The following is a 26,337-nucleotide window of genomic DNA, read 5'->3' as shown; positions in this document are numbered from 1 at the left end:
ATCAAGAAAATCTATGTGCAAAAGCTATGCAATTAGAAAATGTAATGTCTGTCGTATCCAACTACATAGTGCTGTTTTTATTGTGTTTAAAGTCACTTAGATTTTACAAATAGGTGAGCCGTTCACAGCCCGGCACACGCATTTGTAAAATCTAAGTGACTCATACAACATGGAATTCATATAAAACGGAATAATCAACAGTGTTATAGGGGGGTCGACTGTAGTAATTAATTTCTTTTTATTTATTTATTTATTTCATATTTGCAGACTAAAAATTTACAGGTCACAAGGTGTCAATTAACTACTATGGCCCACGGAAAAAACGTAAAATTTATTCTGGCCCATGTTATAAAAAAGGTTGCCCACCCTTGATATATACAGTACCTAATTTATATATAATTATATGTACAGTACCTAATTTATATATAATTTATATAACACTGTCCAGACGATAGAAATCTCTCCGTAGCGTGGCGCTACGGACGGCGGGAAAGTAGTTCGGCTGCCCGATGACATTTAACGTTATTATAGGGGGTTTTTTACTGTTTTTTACGGATACTGTCACAATTTTTTAGCAGTTTTATAGGAATCGTAATTATTGGGACCGTAATTATAGGGGGGGTTCGACTGTACTGTACATATGAGAAATATAAAAATGTTTTCAAAAAATATGGAATTACACTAGCAGCCAAACTAAAAAATAAAATTAATATAAATAAAATTAAAAATAACAAAAAACTGGACGAATCAGGAGTGGTGTATGAACTAAAATGCATGTGCAATAAACCAGCAATTTACATAGGGGAAACGGGTAGACAACTCAGAACTAGAGTAAAAGAGCATGAAAAAGCAATTAGACTAAAAAATAACCAATCACCATGGACTGAACACTGCAACAAATATGGATGTACAATCAATATGAAAAACACAAAAATAATACACAAAGAAAAAGACAGCTATTTACGTAGATTCAAAAAACACCTCGCAATTGTTAGTACAATCAACACTATAAACTTAAACAATGGAATGGAGATTGATGACATGTGGGAGGAAATGGTTAGGACCAAATAGTAAGTAAACAGACAGGACAGTTGGAAATGCCTTAGGTGATAGAACATCAATACTGCAAAGCTGTATAATTTACAAATAAAAAGGTTAGTTAAATATAATGAAAAAATATTTTAAATAATATAACTTGTAATAATTACTGTAATAAATTGTATGTTTACCAATTGTAGAAATGTAACACCTGATGAGGGGTGCAAGTAACATCAAAAATCCTACACCTGAAATGCATAGTATAATAAAGAACTAACATATATAATCCTTAGTAGTTGTCTCTGTTGAAATGCAGTTAGATTTAAGAAAATGACAGTGGAATTCTGTATCAACTGTTAAGTTTTTCAAATTCTTTAAGATTTTTTGAAGAATTAATTTTAAAGTAATATAGAAACAACCACACCATAAGAAATTTATTTCTGCTACTTAGTAACCAAATAAATATCCTTCCTATCCAAAGACACTATGTTTATTTTTCACTTGGTGTTTACACTAACTCTAATAGCAGACAATACTTACAAATAAAAATATGCATGTGCATCGTGATTTAAAATTATAAAGTATGAAGAAGGTCACAAAATGAAGAAATGTAAAAAGTATGGTACAGCACCAATATGTTCAATAGTAAAGACTATTCTATTCAGTATGTGAAGTCTGTTTATGTAACATTTACATGGTTATCATAGTAAATCTGAAATTTCTTAGCGAGCAATCTTAGACAGTCTTATATCAAGATTGTCAACAGAGTGTGTGCCAAGTCACTCGAGAAAGCACCAGTCGACAACTGGAATCTTCTCAGACATATCGCAAGAATATGACCAAAGAGCTGATATACTGGAATTGTTTTATGCCAAAAAGTTCCCCTGCAAATCGTAGCATGGTTTGGCTACAAGAATATGCAAGTTTACAATATAGCCATAAAGTTGGGGGGTCTGACAACAAGGAGAATGTGACTCCTGACAGGGCAACTTACAGTAAGTATTCTGATCACAAGAGAAGTCTGGAATTTGTAGCCATATTGAGGGAGAAGATCAAAAATGATACGCATGGAGCACGAGTGACCTCTCAAAAGAAACAAAGGTGGTGAAGTTGACACTCAGTTTGGCTGAGCACAAGAACCTTCAATACCATTCTTTTGTTCTCAGGAATTGCCAGTTTTCAACTGAGAAGAACAAGAAGGGCACCAAACTGAAGGCTCGGGCTTTGCAGAACGACACTAAGCACAACATAGTCATCTTCCCAAGATTCTTGGATGAGAAGAACTTCATCCAGGACGGGAAGGCAAATTGCTGGAATGAGTGCTATATAAGCCAGAACACTTCTGATGTTCCAACTGTCATACATTTCCTGCCTCTGTGATGGTCCTGGGAGTGGTGAGCAATGAGGATGATGTCATGGTGACCCAATTCTTAAGGGAGCTTGAGGTTGAATGTTGGCTGCTACACTAATGTTGTAAGGAACCAAGTCCGAGCATTATTTTAATTTACTTTTATTTTGCTTTTTATTATATTTTTTTTTTGGGCTTATGTTTTGTTAGGACGAAGGTTTCCTCATCATTCACCTTAGAAACTTAAAAATAGAAGAGAAACCAACTCACCAATGAGAGAAAAGCGCCATAGAAAAAAAACTCACGCACACTTGCATTCCCGAGCAGAAAAAAGTAAGTCCGCATCGAGAAAAAGGGGGGAGAAGACCCCACAAGCACAACCTAAATTCGCTAAACCTTAAAAGAATAAAACATCCCAAAAATTGTAAAAAAGAATAATGTAAAAGGTTAGTGAGTATTGTCGGAAAATAGGCTGCCAGACAAATAGAAAAGTTTATTGTTAGCAAATAAGTATGTAAATGAGGGGAGTGATTGCATTCGGAATTGTGACGTCACCTCACAGTATAAAGACTGAACGTCAAGTGAAGACGGACGAGGTGAACTCCAGTTAGCAACGAGCTTGGTGAGCTTCGTAGCAGTAAACAAGAGAGGTGTCCAATAGGATAAAAGTAGTTCCAAGGCGATTTAGAAGTTATTCGATTTGTGGATTGACGAATAGAGAGAGTCTTGAGAGTTGAGGAAATAGGTTCCTAGTATATTGAGGTGACGATTAGGATCTTTAACTCATAAGAATTATTGTATATAAGTTAAATCTTTGAATTTTGTCGAATTCCAAAGGGGAATAGATTTAAGTTAGAAACTAGATTGATTTGAGTTTTGTCGGGTTGATTCTTATTGACTTTCATTGAATAAATTGTTATTTGATTTTTACTAAATTTTGTAAATAGTTATTATTAGAATTATTTATTAAATATTTGATTTTGTTATTGACAAACTTGGTCATTATTTAATTTCGGTGCACGCTAAAAGTCCAGGCCTGGCACACTAACACGAATCAGCGTAAAGTACCTGTTAGGGAATGGCTATTTCCGGCACACAGTCATGTCGATAATCATTGGAAAAGTCGGAAAAATAATATAGTACTGTACAATGTGTTGGAGATGGTTGCAGAGCTCCGGATGGATCAAGTGGCCATTGGGAGGGAGTAACTGTTCCAATAAGACTCAGCTTCATCTCACAAGGCAAGAAAAATCAGGTCTGGCTTTACAGCAACCTCCTGCACCACAAGTCCCAATTTGTGACTCCCATCCAACCCCAATTGCAATTTCCTTTGTTACTACTTATAGGACATGGTCAAGGCAAAAGGTAAATGCTAAGCATCACATTAACAAGGATGCTCTAAACTCTATCACAGAAGTGATGAAAAATATGGATGAGAAGATCAAGTGTATCTGCAGTTGTTTCAGGTCATGAAAACTGACTGAGGTTACATAAAATAATTCATTCTGTATGTCGTGTACTACTTTTTTACCAATTTTTGTAAGAATATATTGATTTTCCCCTCTATTTTTAATTGGGTTTTTTTCGTTATACAGTGACTTTTGTGAATTTACCTTGACGACCCTGTATGTACAACAAACTGATGATAAACAACATTCTTGTAATTTGCTAAAATCAAAGTTTCACAAAAATTAAAATTTGTTTAGGAAAATGTAAAAAAATGATTTTGCTCTAGCATTTGGATTTCATAATTCAGGGATGCACAACCTTTTCTGAAGAAGGGCCAAATTAGGATTAAGTTTACTGACTGGGGGCCGGACCTCCAAGTGATTAATGCGATGGCTGAGATTGGATGCTGGCGGCAATCTTCTTGATGTCTAGCATAATGGCAGATGTTGAAACAACCAGCAGATTTTCCAAATTCTCGTTGGTTAACCTGTTCCGTGTTTTGCACTTGTTTAAATTCATAAGCGAAAACGCTTGTTCGCATACATACCATGTTTCCCCGAAAATAAGACCTAGCAGAGGTTTTGCTGAATTGCTAAATATAAGGCCTCCCCCCGAAAGTAAGACCTAGTAAAGTTTTTTTTTTTTTTCTCGTAATGGTCATCGACTGCAGGTTGAAAGTGGCCGTTGGCTTTTTGAAAGTACAGCCACTGATTGGTCAGCAGACAACAGGCCACACGGCATGATTTGCATAAGACTATGGCTTGGAATCACAGATTTGCATAATGTTATGGCTGGTGATCACTAATTGGTCGGCCGGGAATCACGCCACATCATATTTGCATAGTGTTATGGTTCAGTAAGCAGTAATTGGTCATCGAGCCCGATGTAGACGCTATAAAAAGGTTAAGTTGAAGCAAGAGTGGGAAGTCCACTCCAACGGAACTTTGTAAGTTCACTTCGGTTTTATTTAAGTTCAGTTCAACATGACCGGATATACGTCACTCTCGTCTAAGTTCGACTTGGGAATTTTTTTGTTCAATAGTAAATGTGAATTCTTCATGGAAAAATAAGACATCCCCTGAAAATAAGACCTAGTGCATCTTTCAGAGCAAAAATTAATATAAGATAGTGTTTTATTTTCGGGGAAACACGGAAGGTACTGCCAAACATGCTTGCACAAAATCGAGCATTGTCTTTCAGTTTTGGAAATGATGTATCAGGCAGTTCTTTGTAGAATGTGAGGAGATTAGAATTTTTAAACTGTGATTTCAATTCATCACTGCACTGGATGTTTATCAACTCAAGTTGGACATCTGGAGGGGTATCTTCCACTTTCACATCAAATGGAGTTGAAAAAAGTTGCAGGTAGATCTTGTATTTCTGGAATTCACCAAACCTCTCATTGAATGATGTAAGGAGGGTGTTAACTTGGTCAGAGTAATCCATCTTCATATGTGGGTATTTCTCTTTCATGGCCTTGCAATGTGGAAAGTGTGTAAAGTTCTCTGATTGCATGTGAGACTTGAAAAGTGATAGTTTGGTCATAAATGCATTGATGTTACTTGTCAACTGAGAAACAAGTTGCATCTTTTCCTGCAATCTCAAATTAAGGTCGTTTAGATAAGAAGTAATGTCAGCAAGGAAAGCTAAATCACACTGCCATCTTTGTTCCTCCAAATTCCTTGTAGTGTTCCCCCGTTATTAGAGGAAAGTGATAATAGGCCCCAATAGCTCCACAAATCTCTTGAGGACTGCTGCCTTGCTCAGCCAACAAACTTCAGTATACGTGGGCAGGTCAGCATAATCAGCATCTATTTCTTCAAGAAATGATGTGAAGAGTCGATGGTTGAGTCCATGACGGCGGATTAAGTTCACAGTATCATATACATCTTTCAGCAGACGTTCAAATCCCAGCTTCTTTGCACAAAGTTGCTGTTGGTGAATTATGCAATGATACTGGACTAACTCCTTTTGCCTGTCCCCAAGGTGGTTTTTCAGCAAGGTGACCATGCCATTCTCACATCCAACCATAGATGGTGCTCCATCGGTGGCAATGCTGGATAGCTTGTCAAAGTCCAGTGCTGATTTGTTGCAAACGCTCAATAAACTAGTAAATAAGTCAGCACCAGTTGTATGTCCAGAAAGTGATGCCATGCCAAGAAATTCTTCATTCACAATAAAATCTAGTGAAACACTTCTAATAAACACAATCACTTGTGCTGTTGATGATATGTCAGTGGATTCTTCCACAGCCAAAGAAAAATAAGCACAGTTTGCAACTAAAATATTAAGTTGGCCAGAAATGTCTGATGCAATTTGCGAGATTCTTTGTTGTATCGTCATGTGGTTAAGACTGATTGTTTGAAAACACTGTCTTCTCAGGACACATCTCACTTGCGATGATAAGACACTTTTTTATCATATCGCCATCTGTGAAAGGTTTCCCATTCTTGGCTATTAAAGCAGATATTTCTAGGCTGGCTTCAACAGCCGCATCCAATTCTCCAGATTGTTTCTTGAACACATTTTGTTGGCTGATTAGTGATCGTCGTAACGATTCGATTTTCCGTTTGCGTTCCGTACCTTGCAGAAGGAAATCCTTGTGTTGGCTTTCATGATGTCGCTTCAGGTTGAATTCTTTTGGCACTGCTATTGTTCCATTGCACAAAAGGCAAATAATGCTGTTGTTCTGTTGCACAAAACAGTACTTGTTAGTCCACACTTCCACTTCTTGAAACTGATGATTCTCGCGATTGACCTTGCGTTTAATGCCCGGCGCCATACTGTTCACTCTGCAAAACAATGTCTCATTGTGCCGAAAATTCTGAGGCCCGCAACAAATCATGTTTGAGATAAGGCAAGCTAGACTACCACGTGCTTTGTTCTGTATCCACTCTGACCAAAGACTAAAGAGGCGGGGACAGAAGACTATTACGCACACGTGGCCAGGCAGGTCTTAATTCGTTCGACCCCTGTCCGGGCGTCTCCACCATTTCTCAGAATTTGTGAGTCAGATCGTCAACATGCCAGGTGCAGGACACTAATCCATCATAAATGTGGTTACCATTCTTACCTAAATTATATTTATGGCCCGTCAGTTTTACCCCCGTGTTCAGAAATGAATCAAAAGTGATTAACACAGTGCAGTGGAAAATCTGAATATTTTAAATATAATTATTAAAATTGCGATATCTCGTTTCAAATTGGCGCTAGAATCAATCTGTTTTTTTTTTTTTTTTTGTCCTAAATATATCACAGTTTACGACTGTTAAATTTCAAATAAAATAAAAATTAAAAATAATAATTTAATTTTAAATTTACGAAAAAAAGAATGTAAAAATAAAAGTAAATAAAAAGTTCCAATTAATTTACTACTTAAATAACCTAAATATATCTGTTTTCTTTCAAACAAAAAAAACCGCAGCTTTCTAGCTACACGGAATCATTTTACAACCCTCTTTGTTGACAAGTTTATGGCTTGACGCGGTTTGTAATAATTATTAAATCCAAAATATTTTAATGCAAATGGCTTCCTTTTAGTCGTAATGACTCTATTCCAACTACAGTATTAATTTTCTTGGTCCAACTTAATAATAATAAATTTGATGTGAAAAATTTTTTTTCTATTCTTTGTCTATGGAGAGATATTGTTGTAAATTATTGGTTTTATAGCTTTTTGTACATTCCTTTTTGAACTCTGGTTAGTTTTTTTCTAGTTTGAATGACATTAGGTTGACGAATAAGCGTCTTTTCAGAAAAGATTGATTCAAATTCGACTATACCAATCAGAATCTAGAATGTAAACAAATGCTAAAAAATCGTTATTTTCATGGTTTTTCAGCGCTATTTTCACTTATTTTTGTTATTTGACGCTATTTAGACGAATAGGCAAGTTTTCCGAAGCATAAAATTGAAGATTTCCCGCCAAAATAGAAACTTCCCGATAACATCGGAAATGACGTTCTAACATCATTTTAAAATATTCGATATCTAAAGCAGAAAGTGTTAGCTAAAAATAGACTTATTTATAGAACAATCCCCCATTTCTCACCTCAGGGAAAGTCATAAAACAGTTGGGTGCTAATGACTTTGTGAAAGGGAAAAAGTCACTTAGAAACTACACTTAGAAACTTCGAAAGAAGGGATTTGGCCTGTACTGTCTGCGGGCCGCAAAAACATTGATAGGGGGCCGTACGTGGCTCGCGGGCCGCAGGTTGTGCACCCCTGCATAATTGTAATTCAGAATCTAACTAAAAATTAAAAGGACAATTTTAGAGTAATTTTATTCTTTCAATTTATATTAAAATGCAGTATTGGAAATCTATTGAGTATGATGTGATTAGCATTACTCAAATCTGTTTCACTGCTACAGATTTTTTGGAGTTTTCCCCACTCTGTGGATACTAAGAGGGCCTTGTCTCCAAGGCCCATTGCAGGTTTGGACAGGTGTATGATGTGGACTTTGGATGATGAAGAACAGAGTCTGAAATAACTGGGACAGAGTGCCCATTAAAAAATTCCAGGGTTTGTTACTCATCCAGATTCAATCCTAGGACCCACCAGCGCGCTAAGCATTGAATACAAATAAGTGAAGAATCATGCCATCAAATCTTCATACCTGAATCAGTGCTTCAGTTTTAGAGTAACTCATTTAAATTCTTAATTTATAAATATGACTGGCGATATTTCAAACTATTAATTGTTTAAATAAAAAGAATAAACAGAAAAGTCAATAATTCAAAACCTAGATAAAGTATTTTAGAGTTAGAATAATATGAATTACATCACTAAATTAAAACACCATCAATCAGAAGTGACGAGAGAGAACAATTAAGTGATGAATATAGATCAACGACATTCAAGTTTGTTTCCAAAAAGCAAACATCCATCTTCTGAGAGCTGCCTTTATTAAAATCTTTAAGATTTTCAAATGTAATTTTCTTTTCTTTCAAGAACAATTTTGTTGTTAAAAAATTGAGTCAAGATTTATTTTAAAAAATTCTTACTCTATTCTTGCAATTTCTGTTGTGGAAACGTCACGTTTAATTTTCTACCTTCTTCCATGAGTTTTTCTATTTCCTCGACTGCACGAGGGACACACGTTAACAGCTCCATGCCATCCGACGTTATTACAATATCGTCTTCAATTCTGACCTAGTGAAGAATGGTATCATAAGAGAAAACAAAATAAAAATATAAAACCTTTTCTAACTTAAATAAAAATCACATACTCCTCCAAATCCACGATATTGCTCGATTACGTCAGGAACCAAAAACTGGGAAAGTTGAGGATCATTTAAAGCTTGATCTAATAACTGCAGTAATAGAAATAAATAAAATTTTATAGTGAGATTAAGCAGACTATGTTAAATTTTTAAAAGTATAACAAAACTTCAAAATTTAAGGGAAAAAAAACCATTGAACACATGAAAAAGTAGAGTGGAACCTCACTTAATGAGCATAATTCGTTCCAGAATCTTACTCATAATGTGAAACACTTGTTAAGTGAAACAATTTTTCCCATATAAATTACAGTAGAGCGTCGTTTATCCGAATCAATTGGGGACTGGGATTGTTCGGATAACTGATTATATATGAAAAAAATATATTAACCTATCCCATCCTGAAATTTTTCTCCTTTGTGTGTCACTTTGCATTGAATTTTCGTCAATGTTATACCTAATGTAAACTTTTTAAAATAATAATGTGGCTATTGTATCATTAAAAATTATTTCTTTATTTTGTACAAACAAAATAAATATATTGAAAAATATAAAAACAATAAAAAATTATACTTCAGAAGTTAATTTAGTATCAAAAACATAAAATATTTGAGTAGCCCAAGACATAGCTAAAGATTGCAGCGCCACAGCCCTGGCAAAAATTTAAATTTGCCAACTGGAATTCTTTCGGATAACTGACTTTCAGATAAACGACGNTTTATAGAATTAATCACACTATTAAAATTATTTATTGTCTATGATTTGATTCAGAGGTGCATAAAGATCAAGTATGAAGTTAAAATTCGTTCAAAAAAAAAAAAAAATAATAATAATAATAATAATAACAATGTTAGTAATTTATTACGTAAAAGTAAACCATTTTAAAATTATTCCTATAAATTTAAGAAAACATGCAAGCTAAACATTATACTATATTTTCACTTTATTCTCACTACATATTACGACAACTAAAGGAAATAATTTATTCCGGCATGACTTCTTCCCACATAACATAATCGATCAGCATTTCCTATTTCGGTGGGTTGACATCATTCAGCTGACCAATCAGCACATTGTGCCATTTAGATATTTAGTCGCATGTTAACTGTCTATCTCTAGTCAAATTAATTAATTTCTAATATTTAATTATAGCCTTTACATAGCCCAAGAATTTGGCATATCGTTTGTCATGTTTATTAAATAACAGGTTATAGTTGTTGATGTTTATATGTAATGTGTGTGATCATAAGTGACACTAAGATGCTAGCAGAACAAGTGCTAAACACAGGCTGATGGAGCATGTGGAAAATCCAGGACTTCCCCTCTCCTGGTCACTCGTTATGCGAAATGTCATTCATTAAGTGAGTCGTCTTTTCACAATTTGCTTTGCTCATTATGCGAGGCTCCATTGTATATTAATTAAGAGGATCTCTTCAGTTTCTGAAACAACACGACTTTTTAATCAATATTGCTGGATCACTAATGTTAAGCAGTGAATGGCCTGGAAAGTATATTGAACCATGTAGACTTAATATTGCCGAACACAGTTATTTAACCTCACCTGAATTCTAGTTGCTATGGGCAGATTTATGTCCAATTTTAAAAAAAATTGGAAAAAGAAGGAAATATCTGGTATAGAATAAAGCAAAGTCAGGAAATAGCATCAACCTCATAAGTGGGACTAAAATGCAGAAGAACAAACTGTTCAAGTTTGAGAAATGTGTGTAACTCAATCTGATTAATTAAAAAAAAAAAAAAAAAAATCAGCATTAAAATTTTATAGGAACTGCATGATATTTTAATATTTTTTTGGAATTTATATTTTGTATGGAAAAGGAAAGAGAGATATTGAGAGATTTCACAGATTAATGGTTGACCTATTCAAGCCACTCAAGAGCTTGATTTCAATAGTTCAACAGGAGCTTTGTGGAGGAGAAGTCATTGTAGATGTGTTCCATCATTTGAAGTTCTTGGCATTCACAGTTTTTATTACTTCTGTAGTTCCATTTATGATGAAGATTCCATGCCCAATGCCATTTAGTTTGATCCAGAGAGTCCATAGTGAGAAAAATAAATGATTGTGCTAGAGATGCTACATGATTAATAAAGCACAAGGATTTTCCCTAAGAGATTGGAGACAAGAATGCAATTTGTGACATTTTTGTGAGCCATCTTCAAAGACCATGCTTCATTGACATTGAAGTCAGAGTCTTCAAGTTCCATGTCAGTAATCCAGAGGATTTTCTCTACTTAGGTCTAAATTTGGGAATTTACTAAAGTATGGGAGACAGGTTAGACATGATTTTCTTATAGGGGCCATCAATAAACTACGTAAGGGCGATTACGGCCATTCTAGACCCCATCTACCCGTGTAAAAAATCATAATATTTTCTTTGATCCCCCTCATCTTCCCTATCTTACATAATATTTTAGCATGATTTTATAGAAAGATTTTAACCAAAAAAAATTTTTTATGATGTAACTAGTAAAAATTCAGTAGCAAGTAAATTACTCTCTTTTCAAAGCCAGTTTGCCATCAGAATTTCGAAGTGCTGCAGAACTGTTTTTACTAATGCCTCTCTGATACTAGCAGAGCTCCTTCATAGTGACAAAGGAAGGAGCTCTCTGAGCTCCTTCCTTTGTCACTATGTATTGTAGAAAAGGTTCTAAACTACTACATCAGAATTTCAGATGTCAAGGCTCAACAACGGTCTCTACTCCCATCTATGGCTGTTCATATGTTACCACATTGGAATTACCCTACTATCTTTGATCATCATCCTGTAAACAAGGTTATTTGGTGTCATCTGCTTCCTCCATGGATAACCACGCAGACATTAATATCTACACATATGGGTCCAAAAGCTCCCTTCTTGTCGGCTCAAGTATCTTTATCTTCCTCCAAACTGACATATTTTGCCAAAAATATGTTAGAAGGTACAGATACCTCCATCTATCAAGCTGAAAAGGATGCTGACTACCAAGCTGTTCAGTGGGCCACTTCACTACCAAACAAAACTCTGTCTATCATCATTTACAGTGATTCTCAGTCTGTCCTAAAAGCTGTATTAAATCTCAATTGCAATAACAATAAAATTGCATATATCCAGCATCATATTAAAAATCTTGTAAATAAAATAACTTTTATATTTGTTCCTGGCCATATTGGCATTCTAGGAAATGAAAAAGACGATTTTGAGGCTAAGTGAGCTGCAAAGGACACTGATTTGGACTACACTCGCATCCCTCTCTAACATAGCCACAGTCTCTTCAATTCAGGGAATATGTGTTTATAATTTTCAAAGCAAGCATACAAGTTTGTGCCAATAATCTCCAATTGTCAGCCCATTCTTCATTCAAATCAAAAATATTTCATTTTATTGAAACAATTTTGACATTATCTTCCATGTTCAATATATTCAAGATTACTGAAGTCTACAGGTGAAAGATTTTTTGGATATTTTACATGAAAAAATTTTTTGCATTTGAAGGTTTAGGTTCAGAAATTAAAGCTTAGTCGCTATTAAAAAAAATCCATATCTTAATTTTAAAACTTTCTAATTTGATAAACTTTCAGTTCAGTAAATAAAAAATTATTTTATAAATTATATAATAGTAATCAATTAAGTTTAAGTTAAAATGTAAGCTTAATTTGTATAAAATTTATATAAAATTTGTGTAATTGTATTTACATATAGTAACTTACTGCATCAATAAAATATATTCCAGGTTCAATAGTTAATACCATCCCTTCTTCGAGGAGACGAGCGGTTCTTAAGTTTCTTAATCCGGGAGCGTTTACTCGTTCCGGTCCGCACTAAGGTCATATATAATAAAAATGTTTTTTAAACTACAATATGTAAATGGCATTTAAATGTAAACACAAGTTGTACCTCTGGATAACCACCGACATCATGTACGTCGCACCCCATGAAATGTCCAAGACCATGAGGCATAAATGTTGCCCCAAGATGGACCTTCATCATATCTTCTATGTCACCTTTCAATAAACCATGCTTTTTCAATTCTTCTAACTGAACTTGACAGGCCAATAGGTGCATGTCAACCCAAGAAACACCTACAATTATTGCAATTCTTATTTAATATATATATTAAATAATTTAGAAAATTCTGCAAGAGAAGATTAATCTAGAATGGACTAATCTAATTTATAATTCCTCCACACTGACAAGCATATTACAAATTACACATATATTGTTAGGGCTTTTATTAATATGACAAACAAAATGTATACTGTACTACACAATTTCATGAGAATTGTAAATATGAAAACAACATAATAAGTGTCCAAGATAATTGCAATCCATATTTATAACATGATATAAAATATACACTAAATATAATTTTTACCTGGTTTAACTGCCTTCATTACAGCACGACTAGCTTTATAAACGGACTCGTATATGGCTTTTTGCTGTGTTGTAAATTTACCATTAGCGGGAAACGAGCACGTGATGTCCGATGCATAGCAATTATATTCACATCCCATGTCAAATAGACTAATAAATAATAAAACAGCTTTAAAAATTATATTTAAATTCTTTCTAATTTTAAGTATAAAATAATTATATAAAGGACTCTGAAATAAGCCATTTAAAATTATAAAATTTTAAATATATATAATAATTTAAATCACAACTAGAATATTTAATTACAATTGACAGTATTTTACAAAATTTTTATTTGAAAGGAAATTAAAACATTTTTGAATACTTTCACAAGGAAAAATTCTTTCTGCAAGTATTGTCATGATGTGTGCAAACTGCAAAGAATTTCTCTGATTAAAGGTTTTTTTACATGATACAATTACCATTGATACTCACTCAAAACTGCAATATGCACAGATTTATCTTGTTTTGAACAAACAACTTACGACAATCTTGGTTCAACAAGTTACACTGTCATGAAAATCTAATCTGTCAAATTTTTCTCATTGCCCAATCTTTGAACCAATCAATGATGGTAACAGAATCATGTGTTAGATTGTATTCTCACTCTTGAGAGAAATGGATGCTCTTGAACATTCTCAAAATGATTCACAAGTTGTATGCTAACAGACTTTGTAAATGTCTGAACTGTTCATGCAAACAAGACTGTTAAGCCATCTTGTTTGCATGCTTTTGGGTCAACGAAAATGTCAGTGGCAGTCATGTTGTATAAACCTGCCTTTCAAAAGTTGAGACATTTTAAGAGATTTTTTAAAATTCAGTTTCAATTTTATTTTATAAATGCAGTTGCTTGTATATAAAGATTAAAAAAAAAAGTTAAAGGCCACCTTTTTTAAAAAAAGCCTCTTGTAATTCAATTTTCCTATTAATTTATGGAAAACTTATAACTTGATTATAATTATTTTTCATGTCACTAAGCAGAAGATTTTAGTAATTAATGAATATAACAAAATGTTTTATATTTTAAGATACAAGTCCAACATGTACATGATCTTCCAAAAAGAAAGTTATACTAATTCAAAAATGGTAGCAATGTTAATTATTACCTGAGAAGCATGTATTGAGCACCAAATCGATTAACTGTTTAAATTTCATCTACCATTTGCATTCAAAAAGTCTTTTTCCCGTACTGCTTCTAGGAAAAGTTGTAAACAAAAATGGTGACTCTGCAACAGAGAAGACATTTTGTGTTCTACAGTCTACAAAGTCAGAATTGGTTGTCTTTGTGCAGTAAGATGTTTGCCTAAGATGGTGGATTACTTTGAAATTGTCTGGGAGGAGAGGAAAAGCAAAAATCATTGAAAATTGTGTTGCACAATGATGACTGATTCCAATTCCAAACTGCAGAATATAAAATGTATTTTTGTTTATGATGCTTCCTAGACAGTAGACAAGACTACATTTGAATGCAGATTGTACATGAAAATCGAATAGTTACTCTATCAAATGGTACAAAAGCATACTTATCAGTTAATAATTAACATAATTATAGTAATTGAAAATGGTAGCATTCATTTAAAAGACTCTCTACAATAATAATGCAGAAAATTAAAAGATAAATTTTAACGTTAATGTAATGTAAGAAACTATCAGATCCTATAATTAAATATTTGGAAATTTAAAGTACATACCACATATCACCATCTTGAACAGTCTTATCATTTGGTGCACCAGCATGCCCGTAATGTAAAACTGCACCATTTTCACCACTAGAAATAAATTTTGTATATTTAACTTATGCATTTTGGAAATTTAAACATTAATTAACGAAATTACCTTCCACATATGCATGTGTACGAAACATGTCGAGCTCCTCCTGTATAATAACAATAATGCAAGAATATGCTAAAAGAAATTGAGAATTCTATTAGTACAAACTGTACATATATACATCTAAATTTATGTTATTGACGTTAAAAACTTCCTCTGAACATACATAACTGTAGGGTGCAAACTAATAATATTAATTAAAAGTTTATTGCAGATATGCACCGCTTAAAGATGGGGATACATTTTGAGAAATATGTCGTTAAGCATCATCATTACATGTACAGTATTTAAGACAAATCTATAAAGCTTACTAATCATATGGGTTATATGTAACACAATGATAAATATTTTTATAGTTAAACATAGGAAAAGTACAAGTAGCTATAAACTTTATCTCCATTATAATCTTACAGGATCATCATACATGGTCCATCATTATGTGGCACATACCCACATGTAGGAAAATAATTTACCTTTCCAATTGATATTCTTTCATTCCTGGTCTTATTTGTTTCATTACCTAATAGAAAATGTAATACAATAACATAAGACAAACATTTCTTCTAATAGTTTGCAAAAACGGATGACAAATTCAACCTACTTCTTTGTGTGCTTCACTGCTAATACGGTTTGTATACCTCAAAACTTCTATTTCATATGGTGTCTTGATAACACGACTAAAATTTTTATAAAAAAAAAGTTATTTTAAGAAAGATGATGTTGATAAACTGTACAGTAAGTGTTTTTAATACAGTAGACTCTCTCAAAGAACCTTCAAGGCAAACATGTCAAATAGTCCTTTTCCAGTTTTGATAGAAAGGTACAAATTACATCATAGTTTCATACCAACAGAAGAAAACTACTCCAAACCTTCAAATCATTATAAAAATCCTTAAGAAAAATTTAAACTAAATATTAAATACTTCTAAAAACTATTCTATGATTTTTCAATCAGTTGCATACACAAATGCATGCTATAAACTAGAACAAAGCTTTATAATCTTCCTAAAAGTTTCCATTGTAGACCATAATCATTTATAAGTTTTTATATTCATCATAGAATTCTATATTCATAATATTCATCATATATTACTCTTAGGAGAGAATAGTGGGACCTTCTCTGTTGATCTTTAATTTGTGATAAGGTCTATATTATAAGGTTGCAATAAGGCGAGTCTACCATACAAATATTTTATTGTTGATCATCATTTAATATGACAATAAAATGGAAACAAATAGGCATTAATTGTAAAAATATAGTTTACATTTCTTAAAATCATTAAAATATTAGAAAAAAAATTTATATTTTACCATTCCACAATTTCTGGATGAAGAAGTGTATTGTTTACAGTAAATCTGTAAAAATTATAAGAAAAAAGAATGAATATTTTATCAATAAAGTAAATTCAAAATTTAAATTTAAATAAATTAAGAAAATAACTCTCTTCTCTCTATCAAATTTTCCATTTCAGATATCAAATATAATCTTATAATTTTTGCATGAAAAGGAGCATATTTTTAAATCAAAAATAATAATAATTTTAATTATTATTTCTTAAATCCAATCTCAACAAACCAAGTTATGAAAATATTTTGTAATAATTAAAAAAAAGGTTTTCATGAAAAAAAAGTTTTATTACATACTATATTTAAAAAATTTTTGTCAAATAAATAAAAAGGTAGAGTTTATAATAGAAGACTTCATTGTGATTCTTTAAAGTGTTATTACTACTAATAAATTGATTTTGAAAATAATATATTATTTTATTTAATTATTATACATTAGAGCATTTAAATAATCAGAATAAAAGAAAATTAAGCAATTTTAAAATATGAAAGAAAACAATTCAAAATAAACAAAAATAAGTTAATGGCCTAAACCAATGGTTCGCAATTAGTGATACGCATACCCATGGGGGTATGCAAAATTGCATGAAGGGGTACATGCGGCAATCTAAAATCAGCCAATTTAAAATTTAAATGCATGAGATGAAGCAATCAAAAAAATAATGGGTGGTCCATCAAAAATTCAGCAATTTACAACATGAGGTGGAATGCACAAATTCGTTTATTTATAACTAAAAATATTCTCGAAATTTCATTAAAAAAAATGCATTTGTGACAATACCTAAATGAAATTCTTGTGCAAGAAACAAAAATTGTACAATTAACACAATTNAATGATAGCCGAAAAAGTGTGAGCTGACTAGAAAATAAAAGTAATGATCAGAGAAGTGTAAGTTGAAAACTCTCGTCCTAAAAAAAAAAAAAGAAAAAGGTCAACAGCATATCGGACCCAACGTTGTTATGAAAAGAAAGTATTATACTATAAATGTCTTAAGTTTTTGTCGATTCTACTTAAACTCTCATTTTAGTCAACAATAATTTCTCTCAACAGAAAGAAAATTAAATACATAATTTTTAAAATCACTGATATAGTTTTAATATGGCCCTAGGGGGGTCGCCAGAATTTTTTAACTTGTAAAGGGGTCGCGTGTTCAAAAAGGTTGAAAAACACTGCATTAGAGCATTTAAATAATCAGAATAAAAGAAAATTAAGCAATTTTAAAATATGAAAGAAAACAATTCAAAATAAACAAAAATAAGTTAATGGCCTAAACCAATGGTTCGCAATTAGTGATACGCATACCCATGGGGGTACGCAAAATTGCATGAAGGGGTACATGCGGCAATCTAAAATCAGCCGATTTAAAATTTAAATGCATGAGATGAAGCAATCAAAAAAATAATGGGTGGTCCATCAAAAATTCAGCAATTTACAACAAGAGGTGGAATGCACAAATTCGTTTATTTATAACTAAAAATATTCTCGAAATTTCATTAAAAAAAATGCATTTGTGACAATACCTAAATGAAATTCTTGTGCAAGAAACAAAAATTGTACAATTAACACAATTTGTGTTAATTGTATAATTATCATTATTACCGTGTCAGCAAAGCTGCAATAATATATTTACTACCATTTTGCAGAACATACCTCTGTGAGAGCGGATTTTTGGCCATGACAAACATGAAAACTAAACATCGTCACAGACTTCAACTCGAAGATGACTTGAGACTGAAGCTGACCAAAAAGCAACCAGATTTTATAAAGTTTTGCAAAGAAAATTGTGCACATTTGTCACATTAAAATCAAATAACCATATGTTATTTTCATTATTATTAGAATTGTATTTTAAAAGTAATAAATGTAAAAAAAACTTATTCTATTTATTACTTGCTGTCTACCCACAGCTTCACCCGCATTATATCAAATTTTCTTGTGGTAGTAAGATATTTTCTCGCAGTAAATGTAGCCTATGTCCATCTCCAACATGTAGGCTATCTCTGTTCCAAATTTTATTAAAACCTGTTCAGCGGTTTAGACGGCAACAGACAGACAGGATTACCTTTGAATTTATAATATTAATATGAATTTCTGCTATAAGGGGTACACGAGTTTGAGCTCGCTCTTGAAGTGGTATGCAGGAAAAACTAATTGGGAACCACTGACCTAAACTATAACTAAGAACTACCTTATTAAATAATGTTAAATAAATTTCTTTGACTAAACAACTTAAATGTTATTAACCTGGTACCATGTTTTGTTTATTTTCAAAATTTATACATTCAATATAAAAATACACTCAGAAAAAATGTTTTAATTTATATTCAAAAGTGAAAATTAATTTTAGTGATTGAAGCATTCCTGATTTCAAATTTTAAATATGTTTCTGTAGAGTAATAGGATTGTTAATTAGGAAAAACAAAAAAACAAAAATCAAATTGCCATTCATCACTATTATAAATGCAATTCTGCACTATTCTTGAGAAATGAGAAATAACTGAACAAAAACATCAAAAATTTGGAATGCAATTTTTAGTTTAAGCTAAAACTTTATCTATACATATTATTATTATTATTATTATATCTTAGATGTGTTTCATTAGTTAAAAAAAAGGAAAATGTTTGCTTTCTTCACAATTAAAAACATCTTTAGAAAACCTCGAGAAAGGATGGTACAGTCCACTTTACTTTTTTACTTTAATCTTTCTATATTGACTAATATTTGTTTTAAGTTATCTGTATTTTTTCGTAGAAAACCATAATAATAAAAAATTCCATGAATAAACTAGAATAAAGCATTATTTAAAATGTTAAATCAATAGATTAAATGTTTCTTTTGTCTATTTTTATGAATGACTCCTTTGTTATTTAACAAAAACTGGTTGAATGCACCTCTAAATGACAGCCAGAAACATTTATCTATTGCTAAAAATGAATGAAAAAGTGAGTTGTCCAAAAGTCAAACATTGCTTGTATATTTATGCATTCAACTTCCAAATCCTATTAATTTATTAATTTGAATAAATAATCTTTTGTTTCCAATTAATCGAACTTGTGAGAGTCAGGATTTAAGAGGGTCGAGATTCAAATAGTTATATTCATTCTGTTCATTCATTTATCGTTTCGTTTCAAAATCAAACCAATTTTTTTTTTTAAAGTTAGGGTTAACACAAAAAGGGAAAAACAACTGACAAATTTTCTCATAAAAATCGCTCATAAAAACTCTGTTCCCACGACAATACTTCCCTGTAGAAGATGAGTTAACTGTTGTGTCATAAGTTTGTCACTTCGCCCACCATTGGTCAACGAAGATCATCACCTGTGACGTACATGGGAAATCTCGAAAAGAGAGGCCCCATATAAAAGACAAGTGCGATGACAACACAGGGGGGAAAGTTATTGTTCTGTACTCTGTGTGCGCGTGTGTGTGAATTACCTGCCTCTCGTCGCCACCATCCTCGATAGAACTATTCTATGATTTGAGGACTTATGTCGACTCACGAACTATTTTAACGAGCCCAGGATTCGGACTCCAAGATCGTCCTGAAACCACCATCCTGTATAACTAGAGGTATTTATCCTACACGCGATGATGTGTAAGCTCTCTCTCGAATATTCCAACCTCGCAGGTAGGGTCGCGATTACTTTATACTTTGCCGTTACTTTATGAACTGTACGGACTGAAAATCCCGAGAGGGATTTGTATTCCAATTATTAACTATGTATAAATGTATGGAATAAACGGGTATTTTGTTAACGAACGATTGGAGTGCATTTCTTCCACCATTATCACCTCTAAACTAAACCCGAAGTCCTCAACGAGATCGCTCGTGATAATTCCCCCATCTATCCGCGATAAATTGATAGATTGGTGTCAGATCCTGACAGGTGACAGAATCTAACGATCCTTCTCCTAACCTTTTTTTCCCCATCCTTTAGACAAGTGAGACCGGACCTCAAGGTCTTGAGTCGAGTAAGAGGTAGGAGAGTGAAGAACTCGTAAACATCCTACCCCCGATTAGTCTCACAAACTTAATGGCAATTTATTTGCTTTCTAACTGATAGTTAAGTTTATATATAAATTTTAATTCATTATAATAAATGATACTGCTTTGTTTTATACACAGATATAGAATTAACAAAATTAAATGCTATTAGATTTCTTACTTGCCAATGCCGTCAAATGCAGCTTCTCGCGATATCTTTCCACTGTCTGTATTTAATCCTTTCTAGAAATGGGAAAATAACATTTATATATGTATACTTACAATATTTGTAGTTGATATTATATACAGTGGTACCTCAGGATACGAAATTAATCCATTCCGAAACTGAGATCGTATCATGATTTATCTTATGACATGAAAATGTCATAAGGTAAATCATTTTTCCCCATACGATTACATGTAAAACCAAATAATTCGTACCAACATAAAAAACACATTCAAATTAAAGCTAAGTAGTACCTTTAAAAAAAAAAAAATAACTATAGTAAGGAAAACATTGAAAAGTGTGTTTTGTAGTTGTAAATGTATTGTGAAATCCGCGATTTTTACGCCGATGTCGGAAAAATCTTTGTAAATAACTCCGATGAAAAAACCCACTCTTGGTGAGAAGTATATCGGAGGTCACCGATTGTTTTCACATTATGGTGGGAAAGTTGACAGTTAGTTGATCGGAGTGCACCGTAAGTGTCAACTGAAGTCGATCACGTGACTCATTTCCTACGAATAACGTATAAAAGCTCGGGTCCCCAAAAGCTCCGCGCGATCCCTTGGAAGTTATACTTGGTAGATGTGCCATATTTGTCTCCATACTCCGGACCGAAAGGACATACGACCAACCACAGCCATTTGAACTTCCATCGCCATTAACGAACATATTCAACGAACGCATATTAGACATATCCGCATAGAGGTTTCTGTACTTTTAGAGCTTTGTGAACTCTCTCTCAGACTAGAGGAAAAGCTATTAGAGCGTCCCTTTTGTATAGTGAATTTATTTAATCGCATTTAACCTATGTATCCTAGCTTAGTTATATAAATAAATACTTGTTTTGTTTTTAACCCTGTCTCCTGTCTCTGAAGGACACCTGCTGACTTACCGACGCACTCCCCACTCAAATTTTTGCCCTCCTAGAAATCCGACAAGCTGAGAACGGGTTTTACCAACTTGTTGCAGAGTAAGTGGTCATTTGGGATGAGCCCAGTGGCTCACTGTTAATCTCACAGTATAAATAACCATAATAGAATAATAATTGATAAAAAAAAAAATGCAGTTTTTATTTGCACTTTACCTTTGACGATAGACGACGGTGGAGGTGTAAACTGGTGGCAGAAGAGAGGGAGAAGGGAAATGATACTAAAACTTAACTTACATAACATAATGTAACAATAACTTAGAAAAGATTAAAAAAATTAGTGTTGTTTTATATATATTTTTAAAATTTTTATTCACTACTTTTTGCTTTCTTTCCTTCACTTCCACCAGCACTTTCACTGGATAGAGGTTGCTTGGTAAAATATCTATCCAAAGAGGTTTGGCTTTGCCTACTTTTTAAAATGTTTCTAAAATGACTTAGGCAAATGTAATTACTCTGAGCAGCAATACGGCCAGTGTAAACATTTTTGGGATGTTCAATTTTAATAAAATGGCCACTTTCTGATAAAACTTCAAGATTTCCTTTATCGAGCAAGATCCTTCCATGACGAAGCAAACACGCGGACTGAGACCAATGAACAGAAGTGAATAAAAAAATGGCGCTGCGAACTAATGTAACATTGTATGGTGAGTTTTTGTTCATATCGTGGAACAAAAATATGTTCGAATTTCATGTCGTATCCTGAAAATTTCGTATGCTGGGGTGTTCGTATCCTGAGGTACCACTGTATACAATTAAAAAATATCTTAAGACTATAATACACAAACTCAATAAATAATAAAAAGATTTTGATAAAATACAGCATAAAAAGCATAACAATCAATTGCTACAAAATATTAAGATAAAAATTACTACCAAATCCCTAAAAACTGTTGCAATAATTTAAAGAATTTTTAAAAAAATTTGACTTTGATATCAGCTAGTTTTATTGTAAGAAATAATATCAAAACATTTCAATAAAAAAATGACACAACTTTCAAACGAATTGTCAACGAGCATTGCCTACAAAATATCAGTATATTGGCTAATATCTGATTAAAATTGGCAACATTTATAAAATTTTAAATTAAAATTGAAGACAAAAGTCTGCTGAAATAACAGTTACCATTTATTCACTTTCACAGTTCTGGAATACAACTTTTGACAACCAATCTTTCTTAGTGAGCTACTTGGCCACCAAATTAACAAAATTCTTTTAAAAACAATATCTAATTAAAAACAAACAATTTTTAAAATTAGAGCTGATAACAACAGACATTTCCTTTCACTTTTCATCCATACCACATCAGTATGGATGGATATTATGTTAACATTAAGGTTATTGGATGTTATATCAACATTAAGAAAAATTGAAATTTTTATCAATCAACAATATATACTTTTTTATACTAGAAATGTTTTCTGCTGAAATCTTTGTTATATACTAAAGTATTTTTAAATGAAGCAGCAAGTTCAAAATTTTCTTAAGAGTTATGCATTAATCTGATTAATTTGATCATTGGTGCAAGTTTTATTGTTGTGCAAGCATTTATTACCAAAATTCTCTAATTATATCCAAATGATTTTTGACATTGTAATTATTAAAGACAAATTTTGCATCCCAACTGTCATCATGATAAATAATGTTTATAATAAGGCAAAAATCTATTAAAAATAATGATAAATTGTTGATAGGTTATGCTTAAAATGCCAATATGTGATAAATCAGCATTTGATGCTTTAGTGGATAATAAATCCAACCTCTCTCAGAATCTCTTAGTTAAAGGCAATCAGACATTGAGTATAAGAAGAAAGGAAATGAGAAAGATATCAATAACAAGATGCCATTCATTATGTAAATACCATTGCTTTTCTTAATACAAGAATGGTCTATGCAGTTCATTCTAGCTCACAGTATAAAATTATTTCTTATGTTTGTGTAGAAAAATATTATAGTTATCTTTTATAATAGGCTAATTTTAAATTTGTGTATACTAATAAATGATCTAATGTATCACCTAAAGCAAAAGAAATTAAAGACAGTTTCATAAAATTAAAATATTTTAATTTTAAACAATTAAATTTTAAACAAATTTTAAAAATATATTTTTACTTAGTTTTGTTTAAAAATAATTTAGTTATTAATTAACTAAGCTGTGTCTATTATTTTTACTTAAAATAATACTCACGAGAGTTAATAATACTTCGGATTGCAATGAAGTCAATACATTTTCAATCTGCAAAATTCAAATTTTATATCATTAAAAGCAATATCTAATTATAAAAAGAATGAAATCATAAAATTCAATAATCATATTTCTTAGAAATTAAAATGCAATTTATTAATTATGATTACATAATGCATTTATATCCAAGGATAGACAGCTTTGTTTTTACAATCATTTCGAGAATATACAATCCTCAGAGTACTTGATATAATTATTATTATACAGGTATCCCTTGTATAGCACAGTAGATATGTTCTGAAAAAATGCTGTGTTATGCAAATCCATGCTGTATGAAACTAAGGACTAGTGCAAAAGGTTAGGTTCCAGAAGTTAATAAAAGTGTACTATTCTCTTTTGTTACTAAGAGAAATATCTTTAATAAAGCAATCAATAATTTATTTCCAATCAATAATTAACCAAAAATCACAATTAGAACTACTATACTATGCAATAATATTAATTTTAGTTAAACAAGGGTGTTTTCTATTAACAAAGTATAGTCTTTATCTTGGTTTTTTGTCAATCTCGATCAGAAATATCAGAAACGTCCTCATTTTTTTAATTTTAACCATAAAAGTTTTTTATGTATGACAAAATAAAAAGTAAAAACATGTTATTTTATATATATTATATATTAATCGGAAATTTGTTCTAGTGCTTTGTGCTTAGTCAATAGAGAATCAAGCAAATTTTTTCCAGAATGTGTGTTTGAATTCCAAATTGGGAACAGTTTGAGTAGCAAAATACTGCTGTGTTTCTTTGTCATTTTTACAAATGATTACTTACCTATGGTTAAAAAAAAACATCTAACAACATTTACCTAAAAATGTTTAAATACACTTTACTAAATACAAAGATTAACACATAAAAACAAAAACACAATGACAGTCTTAAAGGCTAAAGTCCAAGAGCAATGAAAATGACATCCAGTTGATAGGAAAGCTGGGACAAGGAAGAAAAAATTGCACCATCATTTTCATTAAAGTAAACCCAATGAAAAGCACAAAATCAATTGAAAATTTCAACATTCTAAAATTTGTGGACAAATTTGAGACCAGCATGCAAGATTACTTAAATAAAGAAAAATATCAAATAATGAAGTTTGTACTTAAGTTGTGAAATTTTGTACGAAGAATTTCTCAAATTTTTGAACCGTGTCAGAGTGAAAACAGAGTGAAACTGCATTGTACAGGGATATTCAAATTTCAGTGTTACAGCAAAACTGTATTGTATGAAGGATACCTCTAATTGTGTCAAATAAGAAAATTCTTTATATTTGTAATTTACTTCTTTTCTACACACAGAGCCGGCCCTACCATAGGGCGAAAGGAGCAGCCGCTCCAGGCGCTAAGTCCTTGGGGGCGCCTCAGTGGTAAAGAAAATTAAAGGGTATAAATTAGGGGCAACCAAGGGGGGCGCCATAATAGGATCGCGCTCCATCCTAAAACTTGCCTCGGGCCGGCACTGTCTACACAGATTATCTCTTTGAAATTTTTTTCAAGCCTGAAACTCTGGGAGCATCTTGACTGCAAGAGAGGAATGAAGTCAACACACTCCCAGAGTTACAGGCCCAAAAAGAGGAAAATTTGTAATTTTAATCAAAGAAGTTATATTTTATGTTCAAGGATTTTTACTAAAATTGTAAATAATCATTTAAAATTAAGTTTTTAATTTATTTTATTCTGAAATTAAACTTGCTATAATAATAATAATTACTATTATTAAATAACTATTATTATACTATATTATTATTATATACATAAATAAAATATAAATAATAATAATTATTATTATTATAAACATATGCTCCTTCATCCTCACGCTAAGGTTTCTATTAGTGACTCTTATGTATTCTTTATCTATTCCTAATTGGTCGTTCTTGTATGGTATTGCATATACTCCTGCTTGTTCTTTTTCATTAATTTTTTCTTTGTCGTTTCTGAGCAACGTATACAATGTGGGAGCTCTTTTGTATACTATATTGGTGTTTTTGTAGTTTGCAATTTCTTTCATAACTGGGAATAGATGTTTATTATATGTAAATCTTGTGATGTTGCTGGCTCCCTCTGGTTTTTTCTTTTTGCTCTTTCTAGGATCGTTGTATGCGGTGATTAGATGCTCTACAGATCTTGTTCCAAATCCCAGCCCTTTCGCATCTTCTTTAATTCTATTCAGTTCCTCTATCGTGTCTATTACGTTGGAGCAATACAGAAACGCTCTTCTGATTAGCGCCCTAAAGGCAGAGAGTTTATATACAGTTGGATCATTAGATGTCGCTGGTATATATATCGGATCATGAGTGGGCTTGATATACACCTTTGTGTA

General features: G+C 32.1%; 2 protein-coding genes across 2 annotated transcripts in view; both read right to left on the bottom strand.

The window, feature by feature from the left end:
* The window catches only part of LOC111641842 (xaa-Pro dipeptidase-like), a 40,141-nt gene that overhangs the window by 4,415 nt on the left and 9,389 nt on the right, over positions 1–26,337 (bottom strand). Inside the window, exons 5-16 of the mRNA XM_023388086.1 lie at positions 23,974–24,021; positions 20,812–20,873; positions 16,608–16,652; positions 15,898–15,973; positions 15,770–15,816; positions 15,303–15,371; positions 15,158–15,235; positions 13,429–13,577; positions 12,951–13,135; positions 12,764–12,874; positions 9,067–9,150; positions 8,842–8,989 (exon numbers count right to left, since the gene is read on the bottom strand). Of these exons, the coding sequence (XP_023243854.1) occupies positions 8,843–8,989; positions 9,067–9,150; positions 12,764–12,874; positions 12,951–13,135; positions 13,429–13,577; positions 15,158–15,235; positions 15,303–15,371; positions 15,770–15,816; positions 15,898–15,973; positions 16,608–16,652; positions 20,812–20,873; positions 23,974–24,021 (1,101 nt within the window). The 3' untranslated portion in view covers position 8,842. The remainder of the gene's footprint in view (positions 1–8,841; positions 8,990–9,066; positions 9,151–12,763; positions 12,875–12,950; positions 13,136–13,428; positions 13,578–15,157; positions 15,236–15,302; positions 15,372–15,769; positions 15,817–15,897; positions 15,974–16,607; positions 16,653–20,811; positions 20,874–23,973; positions 24,022–26,337) is intronic.
* On the bottom strand, positions 4,989–7,085 carry LOC111641843 (general transcription factor II-I repeat domain-containing protein 2A-like). The gene has a single exon (XM_023388087.1). The coding sequence runs from the start codon at positions 6,176–6,178 to the stop codon at positions 5,537–5,539; it is 642 nt and encodes a 213-aa protein (XP_023243855.1). The 5' UTR covers positions 6,179–7,085; the 3' UTR covers positions 4,989–5,536.

This window comes from Centruroides sculpturatus, unplaced genomic scaffold (assembly GCF_000671375.1).
Source record: "Centruroides sculpturatus isolate CEXI.00-Female unplaced genomic scaffold, Cexi_2.0 scaffold1327, whole genome shotgun sequence".
NCBI classification, from domain to species: Eukaryota; Metazoa; Arthropoda; class Arachnida; order Scorpiones; family Buthidae; genus Centruroides; species Centruroides sculpturatus.
The sequence above is the reverse complement of the archived record's forward strand: the minus strand, read 5'-3'. Positions and strand labels throughout refer to the sequence as shown.